The 15,121-nt window shown below is 43.7% G+C and overlaps 1 protein-coding gene across 1 annotated transcript in view; it reads left to right on the top strand.

Moving 5' to 3' along the window:
- Positions 1-14,649, top strand: part of tspan18b (tetraspanin 18b) — a 35,244-nt gene extending 20,595 nt beyond the window's left edge. Inside the window, exons 2-9 of the mRNA XM_030096517.1 lie at positions 1,333-1,416; positions 9,550-9,645; positions 10,743-10,937; positions 11,253-11,327; positions 12,003-12,101; positions 12,329-12,505; positions 13,167-13,250; positions 14,427-14,649. Of these exons, the coding sequence (XP_029952377.1) occupies positions 1,414-1,416; positions 9,550-9,645; positions 10,743-10,937; positions 11,253-11,327; positions 12,003-12,101; positions 12,329-12,505; positions 13,167-13,250; positions 14,427-14,474 (777 nt within the window). The 5' untranslated portion in view covers positions 1,333-1,413 and the 3' untranslated portion in view covers positions 14,475-14,649. The remainder of the gene's footprint in view (positions 1-1,332; positions 1,417-9,549; positions 9,646-10,742; positions 10,938-11,252; positions 11,328-12,002; positions 12,102-12,328; positions 12,506-13,166; positions 13,251-14,426) is intronic.
- The last annotated feature ends 472 nt before the right edge of the window (positions 14,650-15,121 follow it).

Raw genomic sequence — 15,121 nt, forward strand, 5'->3', positions numbered from 1 at the left:
GGACATGCTGGCTGAGCCATATGGTGAAAATTTAGTAAATAACTCTTTTAGCAAGCTGCATATCCACTGCCTCTTCAAGCGCGTTGCAGCCACCGTGGAGATACGAGCGATTCTCCGAGCCATGGGCTCTGTGGCTTTCAAAACTCGACGATAAGGCGGTGTATCATTCCGGTGCATCTCCTCACTTCTCAGATTTGTCCGTTTTCCTCTAGGTGGCTTTGATTGCCTTTTCCAGATGTAATCAGAGCCCCGTATTCTGTTTTTTTGGGGGGGGAGGGTGCGAGTGGCTGCCACTGTCAGTTCGGTTTTGTGTCCTCGTGAATCTGATGTCTGCTGGCAATATGGTGTGTCGGCAGGATGATGTGGCTGGCTCTATCAGACAGAATACTCCTGGGATATTCTCCATCCCCGGCCGCTGTCAGGACGACAGCACCCTGCCTGTATTTCACCATCGAATGTGGCAAGAGCGGCACGCTGTTCGCGTCTTCGTAGGCAGCTCGCGCCATATTTGATGCTGTAGTTGTCAGTGCCAGTGCTTTGAAACGGGCTCCAAAGTATTGTCAGTCAAAACTGCGCTGCTTACTATTTTTGCGCGCCGATGGTGGAATACCAGCAGTTTAATTGGCTCTCATTGCCGTATCGCTCCTTTCAGCAGGGAGACGGTTGTGGTGAGGCAGTTTAGAAAACAGGGGAAAAGTTTAAAGCATTTATGCTCATTAGATGCAGTTGGTTGGAGACATTTCTTACGTCGACAGTTAAAGCCACCAGTGTGTGGTTTGAAAAAAACCTAGGTATTCTACTTTGTTTGAATAATACATAAGCTCAGATGCTCATCAAGGTCATGTCAGAAGCTCTGTGAGGAAACGGTGGTGTGATTTCCTAATGAAGGATAATTAACCAAGTGAGAACGTACACAAATTCCACCACCTCCAGGCAGATATTAACATTTAACCCGCGGACAACACTGGCCTGGACGTCTGCTCTTCAAGGCAGTGCCGTTTTTGTTGTTGTTGTTGTGTCCTTGTTAATGTTGCCTCACAGCTGAAAAGTGAAATATTCACACAGATAAAACACTGTTACAGTCTGAGATTAGCGCGCTGCTGCTGAGAGCGAGCACTTCATAAATAATGAATGCAAACTCGGTCATTTTAAGTGTCCTAGAATTTTATTTTCTATGTTTTTCAGGCTCCCAGTCTCATTCTGCTCCAATGAATTCTGCACACCAAGACAAATGTGGCAGTTTTCTCCCTCCTTGCCGCCGCTTCACAGTTTATTCATCTCATTAGCTCCGTCTTGACCTGCGCTTTCTTCTCCTGTGCTTCTGTCCAACAGCCCATGAAAACAGGAGAGGAGAGAAAAGCCAGAGAAGTCGTCAGCTTCACCTGAACAAAGACAAAGAGCAAGCGGTTACTCATGGTATGGCTGCACTTTATCAGCAAATGAATTACACGCAATCTTGAAAAAACATTTTATCTCCCGGTCACAGTGATTAAAGCTACTTCACCAGCAGTCCAGACAAAACACATCAGATAAATGTAGGTAATCTAAATGAAGCAGAGCTGTCGGCTCTCATCTCATGCGCTGAAAGTGAAATTCGAAACTCACTCTGAAGTTACTGTGTTTTACACAAAGTAGTATAAAGCCAGGCTGAGTCTCTGCGATTGCTGCAGCGTTTTATTTTCAGTACATCATTACATTTTTCTACATGAATTCTGACTATAGCATAAAGTTATCAGGCTTTGTCTTTCAATATATTCACTTTTAAAACACTTCTGCTTTCACCACGTGGCTTTTTTCAGGAATGATTTCCAGCAAATACAGGAGCGATTCCACTTCAGCACACATACGGTAAATCCGCTGCAAAAAAAACAGCCCAAAGAGCTTGTTGACAGACTCTTTTCAGTAGGATGCTGACAGCAGAGGCGCAAAGCCATTGTTAGTTTCGTCGGGAGGCTCGGCGCCGGAGCGAGAGCCGCGGCGAGCGAAGCCGGTCCTGCAAACAGGCAGACAAGTGCTTTTGTCCCCTCGCCATCACAGCAGGCCGGCACTGCTCTTTGTTAGCCTCTGATTTGCATTGGCATTTGGAACATTAGTATTCCAGGCACGGCCTCACAGCAGACATGTATAGATTAAAAGGTTAAAGGGGAGTTTAAACCCAGACACATCAGCTGTAATCAGTCATAGCGCATAACCACAAAAGCACCCAAGCAGACAAACAAATGTGCTACATGTGCAAGAGGCATTGAGTATTAACGCCGGAGTTTTGAGCCGTTTCCAACATGATGAGTGTGAGTTAGCAGTTTGACACAATACAGGTCCTTATTCAATAGAATGTAATGCAGGATTTGACCTTGGCAGCAGTTTTGTTACAGCCACATGGTGCAGCTACGATCCGTCCCTGAGCTGTTTACAATCAGGTTCTGCTTGAGAGACAGTTTTTATCCACTTCTGAATCATGTTGGCTTCAAAAACGGACTTTAAAATCTTTCTCCAGCAGTATCAGAACCAGTCCACTACTTTGTTTTACTTTGTTTGTTTGTATGAAACCATACAATACATGAAATGGCAAGAGTCAATTCAAATCAGCATTAACATGCAGACCTAAAATACATTTGAAAATAACTTTTCCACTTCGGCGACTACTGTGTGGCGACAACCATGTTTTCATGCTGACATATCCCAGTTTTCCTAAATAAAATACAAGTTGGTCATTCTTCTCAATGCAGCAATAGTGGAGATGGATTTGTTTCACCACTATTCTTTAATTTCCCTCAGCTTTACACTCCCTTTTCTTCAAATTCTACCCAAATTCCACGGCAAAAGTCTGCTTTAAAGGGGGGAAAGAAGACAGAAATGCAAGTAGCAATTACATTATCACTAAAAGTGGAGTGAAAAGTGGAAAGAAATTACAGAGAGAAACACTAAACAAAAGCCTGTCACTTGAAATATGAGGTTCAATTTAAATTTTTAGGGAGTTCAAGCTGTGTATCCTCCCCTAATCCTAAAGCCCACTGTTCTCCTGTCGGACCGCTCCACCTCAAAGCACACAGCTGTTTTTGTAAACAGCGTCATCAGCATTAGCAAACAGACCTGTTTACGTTCACAGTCGCAGTCGGGTAAACTCCGCTGGTCAGTAAGATTACGCAGCGTGATTAAAATCTACGCGGCACTTGAAATGTTGTCTCTTTTGCTAAATACCAAAACTCTGACATTTTCAACAAACTTTTGAATTAAAATACTCTTGAGCTGTCTCCAGCACTTAGGAGTGACACCATCTTGTTATCAGATAGTCGCGGCGGCGGCCACATATGGCGTCTGGCGCTTGTTTTTCAGTAAATCACAAGGCTCCATAAACGACTGTGATTTTACAACCGCGCCGCCGATGCAAAGACATTAACACTCTTTGGGTGTACTTCCACGAAATTCATATTTTCAGTGGGGGCCGAGATATGTGGTTTTCTCTTTCATCCCTGCCTCCCACGAAAAAACACAAACATCCACACGACACTCTTTATCCTCCAGGCTTTGTTTTGATCTTTGCATCGTGCTTGATACCCGAGCCTGTAACACAAAGTAGGTTACTCTGTTGTGTTTGCCTTTTTTTTTTTCTTTTCCCCCCTTTTCATTTCATCAAACTTTGTCTGAGTGTGTGAAGCGCGTGTGCCTGCATGTGATCTGCATGGATGAATAAAGAAACAAAGCAGCTTTTTGGTTTTTGACACTGGGGAACCAGCTGTATTGAAAGTAGCATATGGCCTTGCAACAGGGTGTGAGTGACTGCTCATTAGACAAATGGCCAAGGTGCCCCCCCCCCCCCCCCCCCCCCCCCCCCCCCCCCCCCCGTCGTAAAGTGCAGGGCCCTGCTCCCCTTTTGTTTTCCAACAGGAACTAGTGCAAAGTGGAGATTCCAAACACTTTTGCAGACAAAGGCCGCCCTCACCCCCAGATCGGGGTAGCCTTGGAAAGATTCCAGCGTGAGCTACGAAACAGTCTCAGAGATTTAACGAAATCATTCGTTGGAGCCAATAGACAAGCAATTATTAACTTAATGCACTTAAGCGTTCCAAACTTTGTCATTCTGCTCGTGCTTTTGCTCCAAAGTGACTTCTTTTTCAGTTAAACCCTAAAGGCTGAAAGTATTGTTTTCCTTAGCTTTCCAAGTGTTTCTGTCTGCAGAGGCCATCTGTGGTGTAAAGAGCTTGACAGCCTTGGCTTTAGCCGTATTTAAATCCCGCTCCAATGCAAACAGCAGCAACATTTTAGATGTCTGTTGCCTGAGGGTCAACTCTTGCTTAAAATTGTTTGTGGGATTATCAATTGGATTTTTTAGACTTCTCGTCAAGTGAGGAGGAGATATTGACTCCACTTCTCGTGACTGTTGCACACATGGAAAAGTTTAATATTAAAGTAACTTTCAAAGCAACAACATAGGATGTATTAGGGCAAAAAGTCAGACACAGAGCTGCAGAGGAAATAATTCCCCCTCGTTTTGTTCCAGTAATTGTGAAGAATTCAGTTTTGAATTGAGTTATAAGTCATTTTAGCGGAAAGCCCCCGGAGGCACTGCGTTATCCTCCAAAGCACTGCATGGGAAAAGCCCGAGTCCTAACAGGCAGCGGTGCAGGAGTGTTTATGTGTTGGATGTGTGCTGCTACCACATGCCCTCACTCCCTGAAAACCAGCGCTAAGAGTTGGAACTCCCGGGGATCAATGCATCATTGACCATGCGCCTGGGCCTGCTATTGATCTGTTTCCACGGAGCCAGTTTGTATCTTCACTCACGCAGATAGAAGTGCCGAAAGAATTAAGTGGGAGTCTTTGCTGTAAGTGGGGGAGGTACACACACACATACACACACTCACACACAAGTGCTTGTTCAGTGGGAGCCAAAATCTGGTCATCTCAATCACATGTCTCCTGCGCAAGTTAACTCTGAGGAAGTTATCAGTGCCCTCCCCCCGTCCGACCTTTCTAATCTGGGGAGCTGCAGAATTGATTTCACTGTAGGAGTATGTGCAACTGTTGGTGCCGAACAGAAAGCTGGATGTGCGCCCGGTCGGGATGTCAGGAATGTGGCCTGCAGTGATGTTGACAACACATGGTCAGTCTGTTTCTGACTGTGCATTTGTTCACTCTGGGAGTCTTCTCCAGTTAATCAGCCTGTTGTTCAGGAGTGTGTCAGCTGCCTGGTCAGAGGACTTATGCCATCTGGGATTCACGTAATGCCGTCCCAAAATGCAGCGGGCCAGGAGAGCACCAACCACAGGCTGAGATGGGAACTGCTCTCCATTCACTGCACGTATGGCAACAGTGGAGTGAAATGATAAATGGCTCGTAAGATTCAGCTTATTCTTCAGAGGCCGTCTGTGTTTGGTTGTCAACTAGAGAATTGCTCATAATGTGCAAAAGCTGATAATGCTCACCAAAAATATATCTGAAAACTCATTAAGCTGGACTTTCCTGAGATAAACTGATTATAAGCATGTACCTGAGAATTTAGCCAGCAATAAGACCTTAGCTAAAGCTCAACAGTTTTTCCCAAACTTCCTGAGCAGACTGAGTTTCTGTGCTCTCAGTGGGAGCTATACACCCACACACACTACGAGCCGTGTTGCCTTTGAGCTACGTTTGTACACTTTCTCTCTCTGCTTGTTCCCTGTTGTCTGCAAGATATATGCCCTCCAAAGTAGCATACAGTGCTATAGCTGCTTAGCATTCAGTACACTTCAAAGCCACTCCGTGTGACAGCACAGCCCTGGGCTCATTTTCCTCTAATTGGAGGTTCATTAAGGGACATGGTCGGCCTCCAGGGAATCCAGCCAGAGGAGAGTGTCTTATATTTGGATTTTGTGGTGTTTACTTGCCGTGGCTGATTTAGGGAGTCACCGAGAAATATGGAAATGGTTTTTTAATTGAGATTAAAGGTGATGTGGCATGCGTGCGGTCCCTTAGTGTCACCGTCGGAGTATTAGTGCTTTCGCAGAGCGGCTTTAGAGTGGCTTCCAGGAACTGCTGGAACACACCTGCTCCAGCTGCGTCCTGGAGTCTCAGGACAAATGTGCCGTCCCCAGGGTTCGATTGCAGGTGATCATTTAGAGGGTCAATGACATTTAAAGGGGTCAAGCTTCACTCCTCTCATTCTCAAGTGGGTTGCAGCATTAATGAATATTTGCCATGCAGGCTCATGCTGAAGATGAAGTGAACTGGCTGGCTCTGTGGGTGGAGACAACGTGGCAAGAAGCAGACATAGTGTCCTTGTCATTTTGATCCATTTATCCGGGGCGGTGGCTAGCGGAGCTATGGGGAATATGGGCTCACTTCATTAATCGCTCAGAAAACGTGACATCTTCAAGGGACCCACCCAAGGGTGTGCTATTTATATTACCAGGCCATTTCATTGTGGGTCTATGTCTTCCTTATCTTTTAATTACAGTGAGTTGACACAACCGTAATGGTTGATCGTGTCGATGTCGACCAAACACACCTCTGGTTTCAAGAGTTAAGCATGAAAAAAAATGCCTGCAGCTGAGTTTCAGTGTTCTTCACAGTCATACTGAGAAGAATGTGGGTCGGATGGGTCTGTCCTCGTTACAGGGCTCTGACTTGTGTTGATACTGTACAGTTTATTGAGGATCAGTCCTCGTTTTTGCACCATCCAACTCAACCACGCTGAGCTTCACAGCTGAGTCTTCTTCACCACGAGTAAACAATGGGATTTCGGTGCCATTTGCCATTTTACTACATCAGAAGCAAAACACTTGGTAGACGTAGACAGATTTGGCATTTACTGGATACCTCGGGGCAAAGACTGCCACTTAGATTGTCACATTGGGGACACGCGATCCTTCAGCTAACCAAAACATTGTCTGAAAAGCACATTGTGAATGTGTCATGTTTGGTTATAATAGCTGCTATTTTTCTTACAAACACAACTCTTGATTATTTTAACACAACGAAACACACCTGAGGAGGCCCTGCCCTTAATTTAATAGCTATTTTTCAGAGTTGTTGTACGCCTGCAGCTCCTGCAGTGTGGACCTTGTCTACATAATACTTACTGCAGAGTATTAGTGTGGGGATCTCTGCAGCTGGACTGTGATCGATGAGAATGTGCAATCCCACGGGAGTTATGGGAAAGACCAGTTTGTTTACTCTGCACTTTCTCTGGGGTCTCAGTGGCAGTTTGATTTATACGGTGCCGGTTTGCACCATGGGCTTGTTATTTTGGAGCCTGGCTCGGACTGTACAGCAAAGCCCACTTTATTCTTAAGCTTTTAATGCATTTTAATGCATAAAAGAAAATTGGCTCCAGATCTGACAGTTAGTTTGACCCTGAGTCGAGAGCAGAGCGCAAACGGGCGAAGCTGGAAAAGGAATCAGACGTTTTGTTTGGAGAATAAGAAGCGAGCCGTGCCCCGAGAGTTTTCCTAGTCTGCTCTTCCTCCCCCTTTTCATTCCCCTTCCTCATCCCCTGCACCAGTAAATACAGTTTGCACACTTGGTAGGGGCCCGGGATTGACGGTGGAGAGCGGGAGGGATGAGAACGGGCCATTTCTGGGGCTTTTTCTGGGAGCCGGTAATGTATGCAAATCTCAATGAAGACCTCCTGTGGCCTCATTAGGCCCTTCAATGGGGCTGAGGAAAGCGAGGGGTTAATTAAAACCCATCTCAGGTTATGAGGCTGTCGGGTGTTCCGAATGTACCTCTAGGAGGGTAATCAATACCTAAGCATATCATTATTATTTACAGAAAGTGTTTAACCATAGCTTTAAGTCAATTTCCTGGGTCTGGGGAGGAAGGGAGGAAAGCGGAAAAAAAAAAAAAAAAAAAAAAGCCCCGCGGCTAGTGAGGAAGGGAAAAGTTCTCATTTCATGTTAACTCACCCCCACAGCAGACAAAGACTGCCCTCATATCTTTAGCATTGTTCAATTTTATTGTCACGGCAACTTAAACAAGCCCACAATGAGATAAAAAAAGCCCTTTCTCTTTCCTTCCTGCTCACGGCATGTTAGAATTAGGAGCAGAACGAAAAACAAACCAGTGCAAGCGTACCATTATGAAAGGAAAATCGAAAAAGGCTTCATTTTTCACACAATCGCTGTACTTCTGTGTGAAATAATTGCAGCGGGAGCTGAACAGTGCTTGTGTCTAGAAGAGGTTTCTTGTGCTTCGTCTCACATGAAAATGCAAATCAGCGAGTCGATCCTGTGCAGGATGGGGGCAAAAAGGGTCAAGGCGGAATTACGTTTGAGTGACAGCAAAGCCCCTTCAAAGACAGACAGGAATCAAACCTGGCATCGATCATATACCCCACCTTCATTACTGTCTCAGGGCAGAAGAGAGATCAGTCTGAGGAGTCCATGGTAAAGCTGAATACAGATTATGAGATTACGCCTGACAAACGTGCTGCAGACAAAATAGGGTAAAAGGATTTTTTTTTTTCCTTTTTACCTTTTTCTCGTCTTTTCAATTTAGAGGTGGCAGTGTGTCATTGTTCAAGCGTATTTACAACTCCTTGGAGAAATCATTTTTTAATCCGCTTGTTACCCTGCCTCAATCCTGGCTATCACTGGCAGAGCAAATTATTAATCACAAGTACAAAGCAAAGAGTGGCGGCTCGTTTCTGCCAAATAATTAATTTTCTTCTTTCTCTGAGAGAGACTCAGACTGCAATTACGGCTGCCCCAAAGATTGTTTCCACTTCACTTTTTTTTACAGACCATGTAGCGATGACAGTCCTTGTCCTTGCTGAGGGGAAATTCACATTTATTTGCAGTTTGAAAGGTTCCACAAGTGCTTCATTGAAGACTTTGTGTTGAATCATGCATATATGTTTATATATATTATATATATCAGGGTTACTGATACTGAGGCACTGATGTTGTGTCCTAATGCAAGAGAGGTGTCATTCATTAACCAGGAGTGCCTCTAGGACAGGCCTTCATCAGGGAAAGTGTGTTTATGTAAGACGTAAGGTTGGCTGGAGACAGCACAGGGCTCATGCCTCTCATTACATTAAGAAAGAGAGGCTACCACAGTAAAGGGCATCTCTTGTTGTCGGTCAACCCGCGAGGATGAGCTCCTGTCAGGTCTCATATCCTTAAAATGTTCCGGGATAGACAACCGCTGAACCCAGGGACAGCATTTGTCCAAAGATATGAAGTGATGCTTAAGGGGATTCTGGCTGTCTGAGAGTGAAAGCACATTTTTTAAATTAAATCACATGGTTAGAGAGTGTACAGAAGTCTTTGGTTGACACCCAAACTTGTAGTTAGTCGGGGATTGCTGTGAAACTTGAGTGTGCCTGAAGTGATAATCCGAGGATTTTCATTTGAAATTTCACCAAATCGACTGACAGCTCTGTGTGTTTGTACAGTACGCGAGTTTTCATTTGACTGGCAGAACTCATTAAAATGTCTGCAGATTCTGGCAGAGTGTTATTTATTTTTTTTGGCAGTTTTCAGTTTTTGTTGATCCTGGGCACAGAAAATGGGAATAGTGAGAACAGTTGGAAGGATTCGTCAAGTGTTTCCTGTTGTTTTCTTCCAGGGGCAGGGAGAGGCTTCCGCACGAGGGACGACCATGGAGGGAGACTGTCTCAGCTGCATCAAGTACCTCATGTTTGTCTTCAATTTCCTCATCTTTGTAAGTATTTTTCATCCCCGTCTCAAAGAAACTTAATCTGACCATCTCTGAAGTTGGATTCAATCTAGTGATTTCAGACGGGCTCCTGCCTCCTCCCTGCCTGACTGGCTAATGGAGCCACATTTGCATTTCATTAGATGAGGCAATCTTGATTCTATCAAATTCTCTTTTGATTAAATTTTAGTATGCTGACACACATCTGAGGCACACGGTGCCATGTGGAGCTTGTGACTGGCACCTCAGTTTATCAGTCTTGATCAGACAATCAAGAGTAATCCTGTTAGTCTGAACTCGTAAAAGGTGTGGGGGGGAGGGGTCATAATAAGAAAGGTTTATCTCTTTTCCTGCTTTATTAAGCGCAACCAAACTGTTTAGAGACTCTACTCGGATGAGGTTGTTCAAGGCCGGGGTAATAATGCAACCAACAGAGCACAGAATGAAGTTGGCTGTTAGCGTCACTCAGTAACAGCCACTCTTTTCTTTTTTTTGTTCAGCTTTTGTGTGTATGTGTGTGTGTCTCTGGCCATTTCACACTCGTGTAACTCAAACAGCATTCTTAAACCCCAGAGCTTTTGAAATGGCTGCTTCCTCTCTTCACAGCACAACCTCTCTTTAGCTGAGATGGTATTCATTTGCACAAGCCAAGGTCTTTAACCTCGTGACAGGAAGAAGGGGATTGTGGGATGAATTGTCGGAGGCTCGGATATCTCTCCCCCTACCTCGTTGCTGTCTTTTCTTAATCACATGAGTCACCTCGCGGTGGCTGCAGATAGGGTTTTAGTGGAAGGGAGGATGGGATGGGAGCTGCAGCGGTGTGCGTTTCTTTAGCAGGTTGGGGGTGGGTGGATGCAGCGCTGCTATCTCAACCCACACCTCTGCTGAAGCATTGTTACACTGTAAATAGCCGTCTTTTATGTCACCCTCAACCTTCTCTGCAACTCTTTAGAAATCTGCATTAGCAGCATGTTGCCAGTGGAAGAAAAATATCTGACTCCTGTCGTCGGTTTTCTGCGTTCTGAGTTACGTTTAAAACAACAGCCACTTTCCGTTTCATCTAACTTTCATCCTCTTTGTCCTTTTTTTTTTTTTTCTGCCAGCTGGGGGGCTCCTTCCTCCTGGGAGTGGGAGTGTGGGTGCTGGTGGACCCTACAGGGTTCAGGGAAATTGTAGCAGCCAACCCTCTGCTGTTCACCGGCGTCTACATCATCCTGGGGATGGGAGGGATGCTCTTCCTCCTGGGCTTCCTGGGCTGCTGTGGAGCCATCCGTGAAAACAAGTGTCTGCTGCTTTTTGTGAGTCAACTGGCCAACTTTGAGATGTTGTCCTGTTGCGGCTCGTGTTCTGTGAGTGTGTGCGTTCATTATGACGTCTGTCAGTTTTTTTTGGACTGCTGTGTTTCAGACAGAAAGCCAAAAGAGCAAAACGTCCCTCTATGTACCTTCGCGCTTTAAGCCTCATGCATATTTGATGCTGAGTGAAGCAAGAACAACCGGAATGTGATTTTTAAAGACTGACGTACTGTTTTTCCAGACACTCTTCCATCTTGTCATGTTCCCTTTTTTACACTTTTTTCTTTTTCTTCTTCTACTTCTCTTGTCTTCCTGCAGTTCTTCATGCTCATCCTGCTCATCTTCTTGGCAGAACTGGCTGCTGCCATCCTGGCCTTTATCTTCCGGGAGCATGTAAGTTTTCACTCAAGCTTTCAACACAAATGTCAAAACTTCACTTATACCTCGGCTCTTCTCAACCACTTTCTGATAGTTGTCTAAAATGGCGATTGTGTTAATTTTAAGAAAGTTTTTATAAGTGCATTGTCTTTTTTTATATCACATTTGATTGTATTAATGGTTAAATCCAGTATTGTAGATATTACTTTTTTAATCTCGTCTGTGTTGAAACCTGTCACCCACATTACCCACAATGCATTGTGATGATCAACAATTTGCTTCCACATTGAGCATCAGATCTTACCTGAAATGTCTAAAGTGGATATACTGTGCATGGAAAGCTGGTACTGAGCTCCATATCTGTAACTCCACTGTCAATTTTTTTTCCTGATTTTTTTTTCCCACCTTCAGATTTCTTCTTTAATCCCAATCTTGCCTGAAGTTACAACACTTGAAGCAGTTCATAAGACTTCCTTTTGTGTTTCCCTTTGGAGCCTTTAAAAAAAAAAAACGCTTTATACAATTTTTTTCACATATTCAGTAGTGCTATCATAGATGTGTAAACAGACTTTGAAGTGCAAAACTGGAAGAGCTTCCCAGTTAACCAGTACCCTGTTTTCAGTGTTGCTATCTGATGGATGTAGTCTCTGTGCTTACCCGAACCTGTTCTCTCATTGGCTGTTGCTTCAGCTGACCAGAGAGTACTTCACCAAGGAACTGAAAAGACATTATCAGGGCTACAACAACACTGATGTCTTCACCTCCACATGGAACGCCATCATGACTACGGTAAGGCCGCGCGGCAAAGAGCTTTTACCAGCTCGCCCCTTTGGTGGAAGCGCCAACATCTACAGCCTGGGCGTCGGGGGACTATATTTTATGGATAAATCTGAGACATTTAGGTCAATGTTTATGGTGGATTGGTGCACGCACGCAGTGGACCACAGGCCAGTGCGCAAAAAAGGCACTCAGCAATAAGGGCTTCTTCCTCCATTCTCTTCCTCTCTTCCCTTCAGTTTGACTGCTGTGGGGTGAACAGCCCAGAGGACTTCAGGGACAGCCTGTTCAGGCTGCTCAACCAGAATCATGTGGTGCCAGAAGCCTGCTGCCAGCCTGCCAGTCAGACCGGGGAGCTGGCCTATATCAGCCAGGAGCAGTGCTTATCAGGCAATATGATGTTCCGCAATAACAAGGTAACTCCTGACACCCGCCGCATCAGCCTCTCTCTCCTTCTCCGCGTCTCCCTCCTTCGAAAGCACCTCCAGGCTTAATTAGAGCAGGAGACAGCTGAGGTGTGACACCCAGGGACGAGCTGCCTCCTCCATGGCTGATTAGTGCTTTTTGGGGTGTCATTGGAGGCCATCTCAACATGTGGACACTTATGTATGCATTCGGCTGTGTGTGCGAAAGTGTGTGTGCATGGTTAAATTGCAATTTTTAGTGGCGCTTATAATGTGTGCAAAAATAGAGGATAGTAAGTGTATGAATATGGGGAAATTAGATGTACCTCAGAGTTCCATACATGCACACCCACAAAGCAAGCCTTGAGTGTAATTACAGTGAAAGCTGATAGGAAGAGGTTTTTACTGCACTTTCCACCTGTTGTCTTTCATGCCTCCAGAACAATGAGCGGTATCCACAGTGTGTGTGCGCCTCTCTCTGTTCACTCACACAAAGAACTGTCATTAAAAAGCAGTGAGGCTGGAGGCTCCGCTTCCCACTCAGTCAGCCGGGCCTTTGTTCACAGCCGCACTCAATTAAAGCCGTGATGTTGCTTTAATTGTCTCGGTAATTCTGCATGTTTATAGCCGATTGATTGGCCCGTTGAGTGCCAAGTTTTTTCTGTGTTGACAGGGATGCTACTCTGCTGTGGTGGACTACTTTGAACTGTACATCTATGTGGCCGGAGCGCTGGCCATCGTGGTGCTAACCATTGAGGTAAGATTTTAAAATATGCAGGGTTTTTTTTTTTTTGTTTTGTTTTTTTTGCTTCTCATTTAGTGTGAATATTCATTACAGAAATGTGCAATTTTGCATTACCTAAGGCTATTTACCTGAATCTGCCAAGGTTTTTTTGAAAGGTCTTTGTAGGACAAGATCGCTCTCTAGTGGTAAAACCCGGTGTTACAAGAACACACAGTTTACTGCTCCTTTCCTGTTGCAGCAGTGAAATATTTTTATACAAGGGTGGAAAGACTATGTACAAATACAACTACTATTTGATTAATGCATTATACCCATTTACAAGTTAATGTACTTTTGTTAAAGTGTTTCCTTAAAAATATGAATTATTGCTGAAAAGTCACTATAAATATTAGGTTCCTTTTTTTTTTTAAACCTAACTGAAAAGTCAGTAGTTGGCATTCAATTTTAACTTCAATTTAACTTCAATCTTCAATTTACTTAAAAAAAGAGTGAAGTGTTTGAATATATCTCTATGGTACTTCTATTTGCAAATAAAGTATTGACACCCTGAGTTATTTATCTTCAATTTGTTTACCAAAAAAATCATTTGGCAAAATGATCAACTAATTATATCTAAAAAATGCAGACTCAACTGTTTGAATATTATTTGATACTATAAGCAGTGGGGGTGAAACTGAAATAGGAGTGCAAGCACCCCAAAATATTACCTAATTACAGCAATGTGAGGGCTTGAAATTCTTTATTTCAACTGCCTAAACTTCCTTGTGTGTTTTAATTTTGCATTTCTATTCATAACATGAAAAAAGAGACAAAACAAACAATCAGCTTCACTTGAAATAGATGATACTTCAGTAGTGTGTTTGTTCCCAGGTTATAGGCACATTATTAGATTGCGTATTACAAAGCACTCAAGGATGGTTTCATACATGAACAGCGTTACACGTGAAACTTGCATTTGTGTAAAAGTTATAGAAATATCCCAATGGTTTGTCTTCTCAGAAGAATTAAGCTTAATTGTTTTAAAAGGAAAAAAAATATAATGATATCACTCAGTGTGTTGTTTGCACCAGCAGATCGACTAAAACTTTGATTAAAATTCTTGTAATTTCTAATAAACTTAAACTTAATTGATTTGCCTGCTTCTGTGTGATAATGTTTTCTTTTTTCTGTTTGTTTTCCCATTTCCAGCTTTTTGCCATGGTCTTCGCAATGTGTCTCTTCAGAGGGATCCAGTAGAGCTGTTCCATCTTTTTTTTTTTTTTTTAAGAAAGAAAAAAGGGAATTCAGGAGAAAAAATAATGGACATTTGTAAATTTGTGGATCTCTTTTTTTCTATTGGCTAACTTAGAAAAAACAAACTCTTGTACTTCACAGCTGGACTTTTGAGGTACCGAGTTGCAACAAAAAAAAACAAAAAAAAAAACAAAGCGCACGCACGCACACACACACACACACACACACACACACACACACACACACACACACACACACACACACACACATTGACACACACACAAACTGTTCAGAGAGTTCGAGATGGAATGAGGCAAAACTGATGTAAGATTTGTGTGTAAAGCGGAAGCAGTAATTTGTGGACCAGGTCTGACGAAGACTGGGTGTAACGTGGACCGGGACGGAGGACCATGTGAAGCCTGAGCAGAAGGCACTGCACTGACTTTTGGATGAAGAATATTTATATTAAGTAAAGTTGGCTTAACTGTAAAAACTGTGTTTCCTGTACACTCTGGTTGTTCCCCTTTTCCCTTTTCATACTGTATCCGACATACTGTAACAAACTCCCTTCACTTTTTTTACAGACACACTTCTTCAGTGCTGTATTATATAAGCTCTGTGTGAGACTGAGTGTGTGTGTTTGGGTGAGT

The sequence above is a fragment of the Salarias fasciatus genome, chromosome 7 (genome assembly GCF_902148845.1).
Source record: "Salarias fasciatus chromosome 7, fSalaFa1.1, whole genome shotgun sequence".
Taxonomy (NCBI): domain Eukaryota; kingdom Metazoa; phylum Chordata; class Actinopteri; order Blenniiformes; family Blenniidae; genus Salarias; species Salarias fasciatus.